The 18,789-nt window shown below is 45.2% G+C and overlaps 1 protein-coding gene across 1 annotated transcript in view; it reads left to right on the forward strand.

The window, feature by feature from the left end:
- Nucleotides 1-17,244: 17,244 nt before the first annotated feature.
- The window catches only part of LOC308402210 (receptor-type tyrosine-protein phosphatase gamma-like), a gene marked incomplete at its 3' end in the record, with an annotated part of 372,466 nt that continues 370,921 nt past the window's right edge, over nt 17,245-18,789 (forward strand). The window contains exon 1 of the mRNA XM_080890900.1: nt 17,245-18,117. Coding sequence (XP_080747026.1) covers nt 18,003-18,117 — 115 coding nt within the window. The 5' untranslated portion in view covers nt 17,245-18,002. The remainder of the gene's footprint in view (nt 18,118-18,789) is intronic.

The raw sequence follows: 18,789 nt of genomic DNA on the forward strand, positions 1-18,789 counted from the left end.
CTAGCATAATGGACAGGTTTTTGAGGGGGTGCCCAAACAAACGCTAAGCAGGAGATGAAGCATCGCTGAATATGTTTCCAAACCAACTTCCTTCCAAGCCAAAGACTAGAAAATATGATGAAGCATATCTTCCCTTTGGCTTGTGCCAAGGTAGGTCTCCCTGCAGAATTGGTTTTCCCCACGTCGGGAGCAGCGCTGGGCTCTCCAAATCACAGACAAACAGGATCCCACATTCTTGATTTTTAGTTCACAAACACTTGTTGTAATGACTAACTACTCCTGACATTTTAGAGATGTTAGCTCTTTATACAGTAAAGTTACAGCGGGATACAAATAACATCAGGCTGATCCTGACACGATTTGTTCCCACGGTTCAAATCACGGACAAACAGGATCCCACAGCTGTTTATGTTTTTAAACCCATTTTGCACAGAGAGACATGTTTTGAAAAATGCATTGATTGCAGTGTGGAAAATTATAAGATAAGATAACCTTTATTAGTCCCACACGTGGGAAATTTGTTTGTTACCACACAGAAAAAAAACAACTACACGTAAAATAATGACACCGTGACGCCTCTGCCTTTGTAAATGGAGGGACAATAACTGCGTGTAAAACCTGCAGACAGTCAGATTAACAGTGTTTTGTCTCTATCTGCCATTCTGCAATTCATCTCATGTAAACAATAACGTGGCCACAGCGTGACGTGAAAAAAGGCACATACCTTTGACGTTGTGTGACGAACTCTGTATTCCTCGTCCACACGGAAACGCAAAACAGGAGTTTTTAAAAAATCTCCTTTGTCTGTGATTGGAAACGCCGTTTATGTGGACGAAACAGCTGCGTTTTCAAAAATTCCCGTGTAGGTGTGGACGTAGCGTAAAAGAGTTAGTAGTGTATTTTATTTCTACCTGTAATTTATTGCAGATTACTTGTATTTGCTTAATTGTTGACTAAATGTTTTAGGTGTGAAATAAACCGCAATGGAGCAAAATATGGGCGTGTGGAGGATGTGTTTGTGCTGGGGGGGGGGGGGGGGGGGGGGGGCAACATTTGTCTTGTAAAACCAAGGGGGCCGTAGCAAAAAAAGTTTGGGAACCACTGCTCTAAGATCAAAACGTGCTTCACCCAATTTTGATGCAAAAGAGCTCACTGCTTTGGACCAGTAGGTTTGACTATGTACAGGAGAGGCAAACTGAATGAGACTCAGGCAACTGCGAGTTTTGAAAACGCCGGCTTTTGTATTTTACTCACCCAGAAAACAAAAGAAAGAAAATGACAAACATACAAAAACATTACAAATAAAAGGCTCTCTTTTTTGGTACCAGTATTTTCCTCAGTAACAACCCTGACGTACAATCACAGTAATCACTTTAAAAAAAAACAACCTTACCTGCGTGCACCCTTCTAAATGTACAAAGTTCACGTTCAAAATGACCCACAATCTCAATTACCAAAATCCAGGGAGTCCAGGGAGATGTGTGTGAAGAAGGGGCAGTGTTGGGGAGTAACGGAATACATGTACCGCCGTTACGTATTTAAAATACAAAATATGAGTAACTGTATTCCGTTACAGTTACCGTTTAAAAAGGTGGTATTCAGAATACAGTTACTTTGTTGAAATAAATGGATTACACTGCGGTACTTTCCTGTTTCATTCTGTCGCGGGTCAGGACTGTTTGGGTTTTGTTTGACAGCTACGTGCTGTTGTTACAGGCGGCAGCGTTACGGTTGCCATGGTTACAGGGCGACGCTCTCTCTCTCTCTGCGACTGTGTGTTTCCTGGGTGAGAGAGCGCCTTGTTGTTGTTGTTGTTGTTGTGCTAAGCTAACAGGCAGAATGCTACAAGCATAGCTCTAAAGAATGCAGCATCATGGGCAGTGTTGCAGGGAGAATGGACTGCCATACACGTTATGGGTCTGTGAGCGCGAGGAGGGAGAAAAAGGGGAGTGGAAAGGTACGAGTTGTCATCGAGGAAAAACGGGAGCTGGAAGCATGTAAATATAATAATAACCACTGCAGCCAAGAAGAGAGCCTGACGAGCCCAGTCGTAAGTAAGCTATTAAGACTCGACTGTACACCGTGTTCGTGTTTTCCTCCGAAAACAATTGGAGCAGCCTTTCAACGCCTCTCTCTGTCTCTCGCAAGAAAAGTTGACCCACACAACAAAGTAAAGCTATTTTTCGGCTACGAGCCGACAGGGACCCCGCCGTATTAGTCAGAGGTCCCTTTACTACAGTTCGGAGTCGCGGACCTTCAGTAATAGTAATAAATCACACAGCAATAGTACATTCATGTTGTTGTAAAAAGCATGATAATATATTAAGTAATCCAAAGTATTCAGAATACGTTACTGTCATTGAGTAACGTAACGGAATACGTTACAGAATACATTTTGGGGCATGTATTCTGTATTCTGTAATGGAATACATTTTAAAAGTAACCTTCCCAACACTGAGAAGGGGAACAGTAAGCTCAAAGTGGCGTGGTGTGTTTTTTTTTTTTTTGTTGCAGCTGGCCTACCACACTCTGCTGTGCAGCACAGAACAAAGTCAATTGGTCCGTCAACGGGGTTGGCTCGCCATCGATTACAGGATCCGTTGCAATGCATCAAAAGGAAGACACAAAGGAAAACAAAAAAACCTGACCTGTCAACTACAGTGTCATAGGACATATTAAGTTCTCATATAATCAAAGTCCACTATCACCTAAGATGTATTATTTGCAGCGTTACCCATGTTACAAATTGAAAATAAACAATAAAACACACAATCTGTGCATCGGTTTCAAATGCTTTTTTTTCAGTACATTGAATAAAGTTTTCCACAAAGTATTTCTAAACAATTTCCCAATAAACACTAGACAAACATTTTGCTCGCAAAGAACTCATGAAAATGCAGATAAACAATGAACTATTAAAACACTTTGCTCACCGATCTCAGAAAAGAAAGGCGGAGCAGCGCGAGATGGCGCAGGAATGATGAAATGGCGTCGTCTTTAACTCCCGACCTTCCTCGACCAAACAATGTAAAAGGAACCAGCTAGTTACTTGACTTAGCAGTACATATACCATAAAACGATCTTTCATAAGCAGTAAATGCTAACTCTTCCGTTTCTATTGTTTTTTTTCCATACCTCGTTTCAGTGAATCTCCATGTCTTTTTCCTCGCTAGCATGGAGGATGGAGGATTTTCAAGAGAGGAGAAAAGCCTGCGCTCTCTCAGACGGAGATGGCGGGCGAGGCCCTGCACCCTGTTTCAGCAGCTCATTGGCTTAGAGCAACTCACGTCTACCTCAGAGCAGTTAACGCTTTAACTGCTGCACCTATGGCTTATTCACTATAAACCGAGTGTAACTGCTAAGATTAATGGTCTTTTTTTCATTTTGGTATATTTTATGCAAGCCATCGTTAATTATGGGTTACTAGTGCAGTCCTCAACTCTTGAAAGTCTCTAAACCCTTAAACTCCCAGGCCTTTTGTAGAACTTCAGAAACACAAATGTTGTGATGGGAGAGCCATTAGCTGCAATGAGCTGCGGCCCGCAGTTCGCTACTAGCCTTTCGGCGGTGTTCGGGGGAAGGAGGCTCTTCTGGGAGCTGGAGTCCACGAGAAAACGTCTCCCGGAGCACGAGTCCTCTATGAAGAACAGCCTTTCTGTATTGCCAGCGATCACGGCTGCTATGGCACGCTGGCAGGTCCGTTTCCCTGGACCGTGAAAGCGCAGGGCGGCAGGCAGCGACATGCTTTGGCACCAAAACGCTGATGGTAGAAACAGATGGTAGCAATCCCTGCCGTCAGCAATCCCATGCCTCCACCTGTCTCCGGGGGAGACAGGTGGAGGCATGGAAAGTGCCACGGGGGCGTGGACGTCGAAAGTGCAGCTAGCCAGAAGAATACGATCCGCTTCTTCAGCCAGGGAGCAATAATCCTTCGCAGCCAGAAGCGGGGAGTTGGCGAGGACAGCTCTCATGGCAGCCGGCAGTTGGCGGAGGAAGAGGTGGGCGAAGAGGAAATCCCCGTCATCCGGGCCGAGCAATGACAGCATGTTCTCCATGAGCTCGAGAGCCGTATCGCCACCCAGGCTTGACCGGGTGAGAAGCTTTTTGGCTCGTTCTGCGTCGGAGAGGGCATAGCGCCGAAGAAGCAGCTCTTTAAGGGCGGCGTATTTCCCTAAGGCGGGTGGGTCCTGGAGGAGGCTCATCGCACGACGGGTGGCCAGCGGGTCGAGCGAGGTCACCACATGGTGATACTTCGTGTTGTCAGCCGAGATGCCGCGAAGGGTGAACTAAGCCTCCACGTGCACGAACCACAATGGGGGATCGTGGAGCCAAAAGTCCGGCGGTTTTAGCGCCACAGCAAACATAGCTGCAGCAGGGGGTGGAGGACCGGTGGCCGCTGACGCATCCATAGCGGAGTCTGCGTTATCCTCGGCCCATAGCATGCTCGAGTCAGGGGTCACCAATGTGGAGGTAAGCATGGACGACACGGAGCACTTAGTTCTCACTCCTGCTTTATTCCTCTCCACACTTCAACTGAACACATCGCGCCACAAAACACAGCAACACACTTCCTCAACACTAGGTGTGAGTGGAGCCCTCTAGTGGTCCACCACAAGACAAGTGATGGTGTCCTGGGGTATTATGTGGCAAATGCCAATCCACAGTTTTAGGCAGAAAGCACAGAGCTTGTTAAAGGAAATCAGGCCCTTGGTACCCACATGGAGTCTGTTTCTGATTCACTGGTCAGAGACACATAAGTGGCATGCTGGAGGTAATTTTGTAGCTCTATCGTGCTCATCCTATTCCTCCTTGCAATAAGGGGCAGATACCAGTCATGCTGTTTGGTTAAAGACCTTCCCCTCTCAGAGCAGGCTACAGATCACAACTTCATTCACTTCCTCTTACAAAGCTATTCACAATAAAACATGATACTTGTAAAAATGAACCATATGAAATGCAAATGCTTTTTTAAATTTATTACAAACATTGTACTCCTTTTTTTTAAAAAAACCCAGTTTTTTTCTAAATACTTTAAGCATTAGTATTTTACATTGTTACACTGAGTTCAACGTTTTTAAGATTTCAACTAATTTTAATAAATTACAGTTTTAATCTGGTTATAAAGAAATTAATTAACATCAATAAATAAACAGTTTTAAAAAAGGATAATGCAAACAACAACAACAACAATCCACATGTGCTGAATAAATCAACAGGCTAACACATATTAAAATGACCTGTATTCATATGTATCATAATGATGATATTCATAAACAAAATCTATTTATTCATTTTATACATTTCCTGTACCTGTCACATAAATCCACATGACTTCCAGTCCCAATTTCAAATGTTGAACATCATATTGATGTCCAAGTTGGGTCATGGTTGGATGTCAGAATTGTGGACCTAGTCCAGAATTGGTCACGGATGACAATCGTCTATCTGACGTCCAATGTTGAGTGGGTCTGATCACTAACGTGAGGAGTTTTATTGACCTATTTAATGAAGGAAATGTAGAAATATTTCTTATGGAACGCCAGGACTGACATAATGAATTAATTAAATACACCATTAAATAATTAATTAAATGTGTCATTAATTAATTAAAATGGAAAATAATTAATTAAATACTTATTTACGACACATTTAATTAATTAATTATTAACAGTTTTAATTAATTATTTAATGATGTATTTATTTAATTCATTTTGGCACTATTGTCCCCTTCATGTCTCACCTTGAAATCATTTTGTCTGTCAGCCTCACTCATCAAACTAAGAGGGCAGGGCTAATGCTGCCACTGCAGCTTCTCTAACATTTGATTGGTTGCCGTGCAAAGTAAGTCAAGACAGGTCGATCCTAGATAATCGATTGCTTGTGTGGACTTGGGGCAGCCAGGTATCCCAGAATGCATTTCAAATCACAGGCAGCAGTGGTGGTGGTGTAGTTTTAAAATACCCCGTTTTTCTGTCACCAACTACATTTTTAATAGTGTTTTAGCCGCGAATGTCGCGCCGTAATCTTCACGTCTGGTCAGGTTGTCAACATAGAACATGTTTACAAAAGTACTCAGATGTTTTCAGAGATGTCACTAGCTCTGCTAACAGTCGGCATGCAGAGTGCACCGAGCTCACAGCCCCGGTGTTCCAGCTGTATTTTTTTTGTTTGACTTTTGGGGGGAAGGGGGGTTAACCGGTTTGTTTACATATTCCACTCTCCGTGTTCCACATGTTGCATTCGCAGATTCTCATTTTCACCGAACGATCGTCTCTTTCCGCCTGGTCTTTTGTCTCTGTGCTTCTGTAACATAAAGAACGAGCTGACATTTTTCTCACGAAACCAGCGATCAGCTCAACAGACCCTCAGTTCACCTGCATGCACCCTCCTCCTCACCTGTCAGCTGTTTAACACCTGGTGCTAATTCAACAAACACACCCACTTTACCTGGTGATAGTCACAGTTTAACTGGGCAGCCGGTGCTCGATATAACGCAATGTTGGCGCATTTTTCTGCACAAGAAAAGTAAATATAGTTTTTTTTCCCCCGAGCGCATTGCTGCTGGAGCTCATTTCCCAACAGAGCACTTTATAAGCCAACCCACTTTATCAGCGGCTGATGTCCAATCACCGGCACACAGTGTTATGTGACAGCTGTGTGCAGGCAGGAAAAGGACCCAAAGGGCAGACTCTGGAGACAGACATGAACTCAAAAAACAGCTTTAATGCTGAACTCAAAAGGGTAACAAAACTGAGAATACAAAATAAGCTTACGCAGACAGAACACGCCGCAAGATGAGGGTAGATAAGGGTAGATCGCGACACAGACCAAAGAGAACACAGGGCTAATATACACAGAGGAGCAATCAAGGAATGAGAGACAGGAAGGAAACACAGCTGGGTCAAATCAGGGCTGACGAGACAAAGGAAGCAAAACCAGACCCATTAACATGAGACACGGACTTTCAAAGTACAACAGGAAACATAACACAGAGACGCGGACTTGACAAGGGGATAGAGCTGACAGGGGAGACAGAGCAACTAGAGAACACAGAGACATAAACCATAAGACAGAACTCTAACAAAGAAACCAAAGACTAGTGAGGGTAGGGGCGTAGATCGACTGGTAAATTTAGAGCTTTGCTTTTACACTCAGCTCTCTCTTCACCACAACAGACCAGTACAGCATCCACATCACTGCAGCTGCTGCACCAATCCGTCTGCCCATCTCCCGCTCCCTTCTCCCATCACTTGTGAACAAGACCCCGAGATACTTAAACTCCTCCACTTGGGGCAGAGTCTCGTCCCTGACCCGGAGGGGGCACTGCACCCTTTTCCGGCTGAGGACCATGGCCTCAGATTTGGAGGTGCTGATTCTCACTCCCACCGCTTCACACTCAGCTGTGAACTGTTCCAAGGCGAGCTGGAGGCCCTCACCTGATGAAGCCAGCAGGACCACATCATCTGCAAAAAGCAGGGATGAGATCCTGAGACCACCAAAGCGAAAGCCCTCCGCCAGTTGGCTACGCCTAGAAATATTCTGTCCATAAAAATTATGAACAGAATCGGTGACAAAGGGCAGCCCTAGCAGAACCCATCACCCACCAGGAACAAGTCTGACTTCTTGCCGGCTTTGCAGACCAAGCTCTTGCAACGGTTGTGTAAGGACTGAATGGGCCAGACACCCCATACTCCCGGAGCACCCCCCACAGGACCCCCTGAGGGACACGGTTGAATGCCTTCTCCAAGTCCACAAAGCACATGTAGACTGGTTGGGCAAACTCCCATGCACCCTCGAGTATCCTTGAGAGCATAAAGAGCTGGTCCAGTGTTCCACGACCAGGAGGAAAACCGCATTGTTCCTCCTGTATCTGAGGTTTGACTAACGGATGGACTCTCCTCTCCAGCACCCTGGTGTAACGCGGTAAAGGACCTCTGCTGGCATATGCTACAACTCTGTTTTTTCCATCCTGCTCTTGATACAGCACCGCACCAAGACCTGTGGGACTGGCATCAGTGTGGAGTGTGTATGGTTTTCTGGGATCAGCAAATGCCAGAAACGGGGCAGAAGTAAGTTTGTCAATTATGGACTCAAAAGCTTGCTGACACATTTGCGTCCATCGTCCTCCAAATGGCTCTTTGGAGTTGAGGTAATTTTCTGGCTTTATAGTTGGTCTCAGTTTCTTCTGGGAAGGTGGAAGGTGATTGTTTGCAAACTGAGTTTGCGGTAGTCAATACAAAGACGTACACTGCCGTTCTTTTTACGCGCAACCACAATTGGAGAGGCAAATGGTGAGTCGGATTCTCTGATAACTCCAGAGTCAAGAAGTTTTTGCAGGGGTTTCCTTACAGCATCAAGATCTTGAGGATGAAATGGTCGTGGTCTTTGCTTGGTCTTTGGAGGTAAGCGGATGGTCGTTCACCTGGATTTTGAAGAATATTTAAGTATTGAGCATACAATTCGTCACCATCTTGAACTGTTCCAAAAGCTGAGTCAAGTACACGTAGTATGACTGAAGGCAATGTGTTGGGGCTTAGACCTCAGCAGCAGGTGACAATAGGCTCTCTATAATACATCTGGTGATGTGTAGAGCTGACAAACTGGGGTCGGCAAGCAGTAGATCAATTTGGGAACGCCATGATTCAAAATCTGCTTCACTACTTGGCTTAGGAATCCTTCCTGAAAAAGCACAGAGACGTAGTGAAGTTGTGGCGCTCATGTCTGGGTTTCGGACCACATGCTCAACAACAACCCTTTGTATTTGTGGTGGATTGAGATCATGTGCTGTGAGTGATACTCTTGGAGTTGGTCCAATCTGGCTTTGACGGGGTCGTGCCCCGTGCTGGTCAGTGGAAACCGGTCTGAAAGGAGGTGAAGACAATTGCTACTGCTCCAGTTCCCTTTCTTCTTCCTCTACTCCATTGTCCTCATTTAAGTAACGAGGTATAAGTACGCAAGTAATCAAGAATTTCGTTATCAGCTTTTGTGTTAGACACACCGGAGATCATCACAGACTGTGATATATTTATGCCAGAAAGTGCAACTGAATCCATTTTTGAATTTCAGCAAAAACAAAGCAATTAAGAAAAGAAAAATTCACACACAAAGGCTCCTGGCTGGCTCACCACTTGTAACGCGGTAAAGGACCAGGGCGCCTGACTGCAGCTTCATAGAAAATGAGCAATCAGAAGTAGTTTTGTCTATGGAGCCTGAGTGTGTGAATAAAACACAGGAAACCAAAATAGAGCTCAAAAGTATATATATTATGTTTGTTATGAGAAATATATAGACAGATGTACAAAAAAATAAAAAAAATATATGCATATATATATATATCACAAACAAAAATAATGTTGACAATACAGAACAGCTTATTAGGTTCCAAAAGGAGGTGGGATGAGGTTTAGTCCAGTATGTGATCACTTTAGTTTCATTGACCTGTGACAGGTCATGTGTCAACAGTTCAGTTTAGTCCAAAGGTTCGCAAGTCCTACCGCAATGCAGCGGTGGTCGGGTGGCTCGCCATCCCGCGCTGATCAGGGCTGATCACGGGGAAAAAAAACCTGACCGTTGAGTCGATTGAGAGAGGGTGTAAAGGTGAATGAATCGGCCGGGTTATTGCACGCTGTCAACTGGTATGTAGTCTGTAATTTGTCAATATCTGACAAGAACGCCAACCACAGGCACAACAGCAGCCAGGGGAGCAGGGAACATGCAGCTGATTGACCCGGAACTTATACAGGGTTCATTCCTGCCACAATAAAGGGATTGGCGGAAGTGGGGTCAGACGTTACCGTGGTTACACTGGTGACCAGTGTTGGGCAATTAATTTTATAGTTTGTGACAAAGTGGGTGAGAAGACCATTTGTCTATATTCTTAGTTAACATTCTTGCTTTGATTTAACCATATTTCACATGTAATCTGCAATAGGCAAACATCTACTATCCCGGGTTTGTTTATGTTTTGCACTTTTACAGATTATATAATATAACATCTTGGTTTAAATCAATCCCTACAAGTTTGTTAAGTTAACATGTTCTTTATTTCAACTGTTAATTTGTATTGTTTAGAACTTACCTTATCTACCTGTCTTCCAGAAACAAAAGGAGGAAATGTAGTTTTACTTCCTGCTTTATAGCTTCTGGGTTCATCTGAGGTCACAGGAAGAGACCAAGTGCAGGAGGGGAAGAACTCTTATGATTTAATAAAGTTGATTTTAGAGGGTTCATAAAGAAATAGATTTATTGTTGTAATATGTATTGATTACACCACAGAGTTTATGTTGCCAGTAAAGAGGAGTAGTAGAGGATTGAATATAATCATGTTCATCTTACCTACTGAATGGAATAGCCCAGAGGAGAAATTGTTTGGTTAAGTGGACGATTTAAGCAGAAGAACTCAGGTGTTTCACGAGAAAGGTTCAGGTCAGTGTAGCTGTGTGCAGTTTGACTTTAATTTCCGTTGATTTAAGTTCAGTTGTGTTTATTTGAACTGGGTTAATTATAGACTTGAGTTTCTTTTTTATTTCTTTGTAAATATTGTTTGGGTCACAAAATGGTGAATAAATCACTTGCTACACTGGACAGCATCAGTCTCCTGCATTCCTCCGCTTAAGTCAAGTCCTACCACATAGTTACTTATTCAAAAAAGTAACCGAGTTTTGCAAACAACAAAGTTTTTTGCAGCTGTTTTGTTGTAAAGGCTCACCTTCTAGCACATTCACTTCACCAGATGCACCTTGTTTCTTTTCCTCACCTTTGATTGGGTGTGGTGCTTGGCCTTAATTAAATCCTCTGTTTGCGGTTTACAAGCCATTCCCCAAACACATCAGCAACATGAGCAGTTCCCAGTGATTGATCCAGCAACATGTCAATCACCCTCTCAGCCCCCCCCCAGGTTAGCCGTCACTCTGGTGAAGTTCTGGCTGCTAGCCCTCCTTTCCCTAATTCAACAATATTAGATGCTGCAGTTCCTTCAAGTGGTTTGCCTAGACCAGTTTTTCCGACACCAGATGAGACTCCTTTTAATTTCCTGGCCACGCCACTGCAAGGTCCCCACCAGATTTCATGTGTTCAACCTGCTGTTCCTCTAGATGAAGACCCCGCTCAACCTCTTGTTTGCATTCCAGAACCAAGGCAGCACCCTCCTGTAAAGCAGCAACCAGCTACATCTGATGGTTTGCATGCACAAAAACCTTCGGTACCCATTACTGCTAGTTCTAGTCACCCTGTTAGCACTAGAACACATGTGTATAAACTTGAGGGTCCTTCTTTCCCAGACCTTACCAGAGAAGATGAAATCCAGTATAGGCTGTTACGAATGGCCCTTACTAACCTGCTTGACCCTCATGAGACAGAGCATTTCAAATATCATGTCCTTCTTGATCATCTGAAAGTAGACCAAGCTAAACGGTTAGCTATTTCCTTTTCCTATGCTCCTGACCCATACACTCAAGCCATCAAAACCCTTGATGAGCGTTATGGGCAACCAAGACAGCTAGCATTGAAAGAGCTAAAGAATATACTGGAGCTTCCTCCTATCAGAGCAGGTGATGGTCGGACTCTGGATAACTTTGCTCTTCATGTGCAAGCTTTAGTTGGTTTGCTTAGCACTATGGGTGATCAAGGACGGACAGAACTAAATTGTGGCTCCCATGTCGATCGCCTACTTGAAAAGTTGCCCGCAGAGCATTCCAGTCGCTTCAAACGGCACATTTACAGGGAACAAGGAGATATGATTTATGACTTACCTTTGTTCTCATCCTGGTTGCAAATTGAATTCAAGTGTCAACCAAGAAAGGACAGTCCTGTTTCATCCTTTAACCAGCCACGACCTGCCCATAAGTACACCTCTCCACTCACAACAATATTACATGGGACAAATGCATCCGATCCTGTACAGGCAGCACAACCCATCATAATGACTAAGGCAAGATGTGCATATTGCTGCTCACCTGAACATCACATTAGTAAGTGTCCCGAGTTCATTCAGAAGACAAAGGATGAGAAAATAAACTGGATAAAAGCAAACAAACGGTGCTGGCGTTGTGCTAGGACTCATCAGGCCGCAAAGTGTGACCTGAGGAAAGCATGTGCCACCTGTATGGGACTACATCTACAGATCCTATGTGATGTAAATAAGAGATCTAAAACTGAAACTAATCCTGTAGTGAGGACACTACACTTTGATAGATCTAGTGATTGTCCCAGTGTCCTTTTAAAGGTTGTGAAAGTGCTCCTGCGAAATGGCAAAAGAACTCTTGAAACATATGCAGTACTTGATGATGGCTCCCAGCGTACCATTCTTCTAACATCAGCTGCACAGCATCTCAATCTAACTGGGGAAGCAGAGAGATTATCACTTAGAACGGTCCGTCAAGAAGTTGAAACTATTCAAGGTTCTTCCGTAAGTTTCAAAATCTCACCCATCGCACATCCAGAGAAAACATACACAATTAATAATGCCTTCACTACAAGTCACTTAGCACTTTCAGACCACACCTACCCCGTATCCTCTCTTCAACGGAGATACAAGCATCTTCAAGGTATCCCATTAACCTTTACTAACAAAGCAGCTCCACTACTGCTCATAGGCTCTGATCATACCCACCTTATTACGCCTATTGCACCAGTTAGACATGGACCATTTGGATCTCCTGCAGCAGTCAAAACCCGCTTAGGGTGGACACTCCAAGGTCCAATCACAGACTTCCAACCCCAGAGCAGTTCCACGCATGCCCAATGTTTATTCACATCTTCCAGTTCAGGTTCAGGAGAACCGCTCCAGCACATCCTTGTGTCCGCTGATGGCTCCGAATTCATTCAGCCACTTCATACTCTACCATCAGCAGTACCTATGTCGTCACCGGCAGTGCCACTATCACCAGTTCCACCGCCTGTGGCTGCCATTCCGCCAGTGGTCAGGGCGCTGCCTGCTCCTGCATCACCTGGTCCTGCCTCTGCCAAGCCCCGTACATTGCCCCCAGCACCTGCAAAACTGCCCAACGGTCTGCAGGTCTGGGCCTGCCGCTGCATCCCAGGTGGTTGGCATTTGGACCTGCTTTGCCGCCACCGCTGGCTACATGGTCGGCCCCCTGAACTGTCTAGCCTGCATTGTCGACCTCTAGGTCGACCCCCTGGACCTATAGTAGACCTGTAGCATGTCTGATTCTTCTGCCCCCGCTTTGTGAAAGGAGCATCTCTGATCCTTTGAACATATTTCTCAGTAGAAATATGGGGGCGGCTGTTGTAAAGGCTCACCTTCTAGCACATTCACTTCACCAGATGCACCTTGTTTCTTTTCCTCACCTTTGATTGGGTGTGGTGCTTGGCCTTAATTGCACTCACCTGTCACACATTATATGTCACACAGTATATAAGGACTGCACTCACCTACCCCTCACTCTTTCTTCACTCCCACATGGGGCGGCAGCTGAGGTGAGTTTCTCTTTGAGTCTCCTGAGTTCATGTATCATTTTGAGTTACTTAAATCATACTTTATGTCCTTTTTAGAGAGAGCAGTCCATGTGTGTCTTTCTTTCCTTCCTTCTTTGCCTTATTGATTTGAGTTGAGAATAAAAGGAGAACCCTGAGAATAATTCTGAATTAGATGGCTGCTTTTTCTTATTCTAACCGGATGAGCCCATGATGCTGATTGCTTCAGCCCTGAACCTTCCTTCCTTCAAAACATGTTTACCTAAAAATGCAGCCAAGGCATTTTAAACTATTTCAAACTATTCACAGAACAATCAGCTGTTCTGCATCAAATTATTTGTGCCGCTCCAAAAAATAATTTCTGTCCACTATGAGATGAAGGAGAACAACAGCCTGATACCTGCAGGCCTGACAACAGCAGACGTATCACTGCTATAACACCTGTAACACTCAGCAGGCGCCTCATTGTTCTGACACACACAACAAAACTGTTGACTACACTACACACTAACTACACACTAACTACACAAGATTTGTGCAAAACGTCACAAATCTCTCACATCTCAAAACACCGCCGTCACTCCTTTTTTTTTTTTTTTTTTTTTTTTTTTTTTTTTTTTGCCTGTCCCGTTTGGCTCTTTTGCATCAGAATTGTTGTCTAAAGGCAAAGAAAGAGGCCCAACGGATTTACTTTACCAAATTGACCATCCCAGCCTTGCCGTAATGGTCCATTTGATTCACCTTTTATTGTTTATTTTATTTTCATTTACTGAATACGGGACAGACTTGACTGGGGGAAAGAAGGGGAGAAAGAAAGAGGGAAAGAGAAACAGCTGAGAAGAGGGACGGGGGAGAAGGGCAAAAAACAACAACCAACAGAATGAGCAGAAAAAAAAAGAAATAAAAAATGCATATATCAATCACCTGGATCACCTGCTGAGAAAGAAAAAAGAAAACAAGCAGAAGAGAACAAGAGTAATAGAATAAACAACATCACAATGATATATGGGAATATGACAGTAAATACTAAATGTTAAACATTATTGTGCAGCACATAAGATCAACAGAACACAGTGTGCTTTGAGGTAGGAGCCAAAAAGGGTGTAGTTTGTGGGTGTGATCACCCGTGTGTACACCTGTGAGCATGGACGCGCTTGTTTTTTTAAAAGGTTCCTTCATGTAATGATCTGGTAGAGGGTGTGGGGGGGCCACAGCCCCGCCCTCCAGGGCATGAAGCAGGTATGGAGGAGATCAAGACTCCAGACATCCAGAGGCCCCCAGAACACAAGAGACCAAGGAAGACCAACAGAGGGGCAGCCGCGCCACTGTCCCAGAAAGAGCTGAGGAGAGTCCCAGATGAGGGCTCACTCAGCAGCCGCGGAGCAGAAGCCAGGGGGAGTTGCAGTGACGCGCCCGTGAGCTCCGCCGGCAGCCAGCCGTGCCTGAGTGACCGAGCCCCAGGCCGAGAGGCCGGGGGCACCCCACCTCCGAAGTGGCCCGAGCGAGCCCCAGGCTCCAGGCCCCGATAAGCGGCCGCCAAGGAGTGAGCCGGCGTGTACCTGGACGCCCACCCCCGGACACAAAGAACCACCAACGCACCAATGTCTGAGGGAGTCCGCCACTGGCAGGGGAAGTGGTGGTAGGGGGAGATAGGCCTCCAAACCTTGGAGGGCCTGAGATGTCCCCAGAGAGGTGGCGCCTGACACCCAACCTGACATATAGACACAGAAATACAGGCACACACAGACACAAACATCCATTACACAAACATCCATTCCCACCCTCATGCTCACGTGGAGACAGACATAAAGAGACGCTGTACACATGATCACACTCCCCAAGTGTACTCTACAAACCGGGTCTAGGTACCCTTGCCCCTGGAGGGGGAACTGCACCCAGACCCAGGTGGTGTTACCCTTTTCCCTGCGGTGGGGGGAGGCAGACCGCCCCGACTCCGCAGCAGCAGGGAGGCCCCACACTCCAGACCGCAGTCGGACGGCCAACTCCTCCTCCTAGCCCTCCCGCTCCAGCAGGTCGCAGAGAATGGGGGTGAGAGAAGACTCCAAACCTCCCTCCACCCGCTCATTGTAGTGTTGATGCATGTGTGTTCTAAGGTGCATTTAAAACCCAGGAGGGCATGGAGCTACCTGCCAGAGAGCAGCAGGTAAGCGCATGGTCCCTCCTGCTAGCCCTCAATGTCTACGTGTATTTAACTTTGAGAGGTGGGCAACGACGCCAGGGGTGGGGTGTACACCCTGATGGTACTTTGGATTCCGTGTATCGTGCCCACCCCCAAGATCCTATATGTATGTGTAATGAGAGTGTGAGTAATGTGAATGTCTAAGTTGTGGGATAAAATTGAGGCAGAGGCAGCCAGCCGCCGTCACTCCTAAAACGTCCCCCCTCCCTAAACAACTAAATGTCATGTTTTGATTGGTCAACATGGTACATTTTTTGACCAATAGGAAAGGGCGGGGTTTTTTGGTTTTGTTTTTGCTCACAGGCGGAGAGTGATTTCCAGCGTTTTTCTTATAAAACGCAGTTTTTACCGTTTCTTCCCGCAGTAAATATAAACAACGACAGTATTCAGGAAGAAAACCAAACATTGCAGATATTTTTATCATAACTCTGGTCACAATTTAAAAACTGGTATAAAGTCCACACTTTTTCCATCAATTCTTCCGTCTGTCCTGCTCAGATCTCCAGTGGTTGTAGTCGTTGTCATTAACGTGGCATCACTCCACATCAGCCGCTTTGCTCGCTAAAACACCGGTGTGGGCGCATAAGGACGCTGTCATAGCCTGTCAGCGATGTTGATTAGCTGCGTATATACGAATGTGAATCGCGTGATTGGCTGGACTGTGGGATAAGGTGGCATCGTTCTAATCCCATACTGGAGCAGCCAGTCACTGACTGACACTGCCAAACAGAATTATTAATGTATTTACTGTAATTTCAATTCAGGTTAGATTTTTTTTTGTGCACAACGCAGATTTTTTTCTGCGCAGAGACGTGCCAGCAGTGCACAATTGGCCACTGGGAAAAACGGGATTTTGAAATAAAGACTGACTTTGAAAAAAGGTCATTTTGGAATAAAAACGGCTGGAAATAAATAAAATGCCTCGGGAATAATCTCTATTATTGTGAAAAATAATGACCATGAAATAATATTTCACAATAATAAGTAAATTTATATAGCAGAATGTAATATATTTCACAATAATGAGCATTTTTTTGTGTTCCGTGATTTCACAATATCATTCTCACATTACATATCTGTGTCTTATTTATTCACATAGTTATTTATTTCATCTTGACCTATTTATTTATTTAATTTTGAACACTTTGGAGTTCCATACTGCGGGGGTTACAGCTGTACAGCTGTGTACCAGGCCTGCGCTTTGTCGGTGCTAATAACAGCTCGATTGCTTGGGAGGCGAGTGGGTCTATCCCACGCTTTGCCCTGAGACTGGGCTGGGCAGACATTTCCGAAATTATCGAAGCACTTTTGCAAAGAGGCTGTATCTTGACAAACCGACCAGATATCTAAGATTAAACCGCTACATTCTCAGCTAAAAAATATTAAAGCGGTATTTGGTGACACACAAACAGGGTTTTTCAAAGTTCAGTTCTGTTCGTTTCCACATGCCGGTTGTTGGTGTGCAGAAACGCCTTTTAAAAACAACGGCCACCAGGCCAAAGCAATGGTTTTGACTCGATCAGTGTTAACCCCGCCCCCTGGGTTTGATGGGTGAGGCTGACAGATAAAATAAATTCATGGTGAGACCTGAAGGAATCAAGTGTGCCAAAATGAATGAATTAAATACACCATTAAATAATTATTTAAATGTGTCAATAATTAATTAATTAAATGTGTCAAAAATATTTATTTATTTAATTAATTATTTCCCGTTTTAATTAATTATTTTCAATTTCAATTAATTATTGACACATTTAAATAATTATTTAATGGTGTATTTAATTCATTCATTACGGCGGTCCTAGCGTTCTATAATTTCAAGGCTTTGTTAATTTTGTTTGAATAACCACGGTCGCTGCACTCATTCCAAGACAAACCTGAGGCGGAGGTGCAATCCTTTAATTGTGAACACACACCGAAGCTGTGGAGATGGAACATCTCTAATTATCTGTGCGTGTGCTCAGAGTGCGCGCTTCCTCCCCGGCGCTAGGATCCAGAGGACTGACCGCTCTCTCTCTCTCTCTGGCCGTTTGAAGCGTGTAGCAGAGTAGGGCTCGCTTGTTACTTGGTGGATGGGTGGAGGGATGAAAGCTACCCTCCCCGCTGCTCCAGCGCCGACTGTTCTCTGTCCCTGTGCCTAAACAGCGCTACCTCCACCGCCGCAGCCACACAAGCCAGAGAACGCTTTGAGGAGCTGCGTGCACACGCACACGCGCGCTTTCCCGGAGACACCAGCGTCCGCGCGAGTGGTATGATAAGAAGGGAATAGTGTGGACCTCTGTGGGTCCGTCCGCCTGCATCTTGCCTGCTGCGCGGTCACTGAGTGGACGGTGAGGACGGAGAGTCAACAGTTGTTCGTGGGTGCTGTATGCATGTGGACGCGCACATCCCTGCCATGTGGACACTACTGCGGTCGTGCTGTTGCTGGATTTTACCTCTCGTGTTTGCAGCCTTCGTGCTCCGTGGGGCCCACAGTCATCCCGGTAAGTTTCATCCGCACACGTCCAACACGGGCTTTCTGTTCCACACACGACCACAATTATTCACTGAATAATTGTCTGTCTCTGGTCCGTGACCTGTTTGTGTCCCTTCACGCACACTCCTAGCACAGCGTTACAACCCCGCGCTCCGTCTGCTGGAGGAACTCGGTTCACCTGTCCACACCAGCAGAGTGGGCTCGGTTTGGCTTGGATGTGATGATGTGATGGCTTGTTACCTGCCGGCTCACCCTGGAGCGAGACAGTGGGGCTGTGACGCGTTCACACAGCCCCACTGCAGTGAGGCTCTAATCTGTGTGGGGGAGGCAGACCTGATGTCTGTGTTTGGGCTGACACTAGACCCACAGCACCTGATTGTAACACTGCACGCCTGCTTTACAGTGAACGGTGGAAAATGTCCTGCTCTGTCTTTTTATTAGGCCTCTCCAGCTGTTCTATGAGGCAATTTTACCCTCACCTCCAACACCGGACCTAAACCCTTCACTTGTTAGGAAGCAATACTTGTGCCACAGATTGTTCTTTGTCTTCTCAAAGGTAGAAGAGGACAAGTGTGTGATCACATTCAGAAATAAAGCCCACAAATCGAATTTGACCTTGACCACGCTGCACTCTTTCAACTGTGGAAGATGCTGCAAATAGACATTCAACACTTTCCGG

Source organism: Rhamphochromis sp. 'chilingali' (assembly GCF_963969265.1).
Source record: "Rhamphochromis sp. 'chilingali' genome assembly, chromosome: 9".
Classification (NCBI taxonomy): Eukaryota; Metazoa; Chordata; class Actinopteri; order Cichliformes; family Cichlidae; genus Rhamphochromis; species Rhamphochromis sp. 'chilingali'.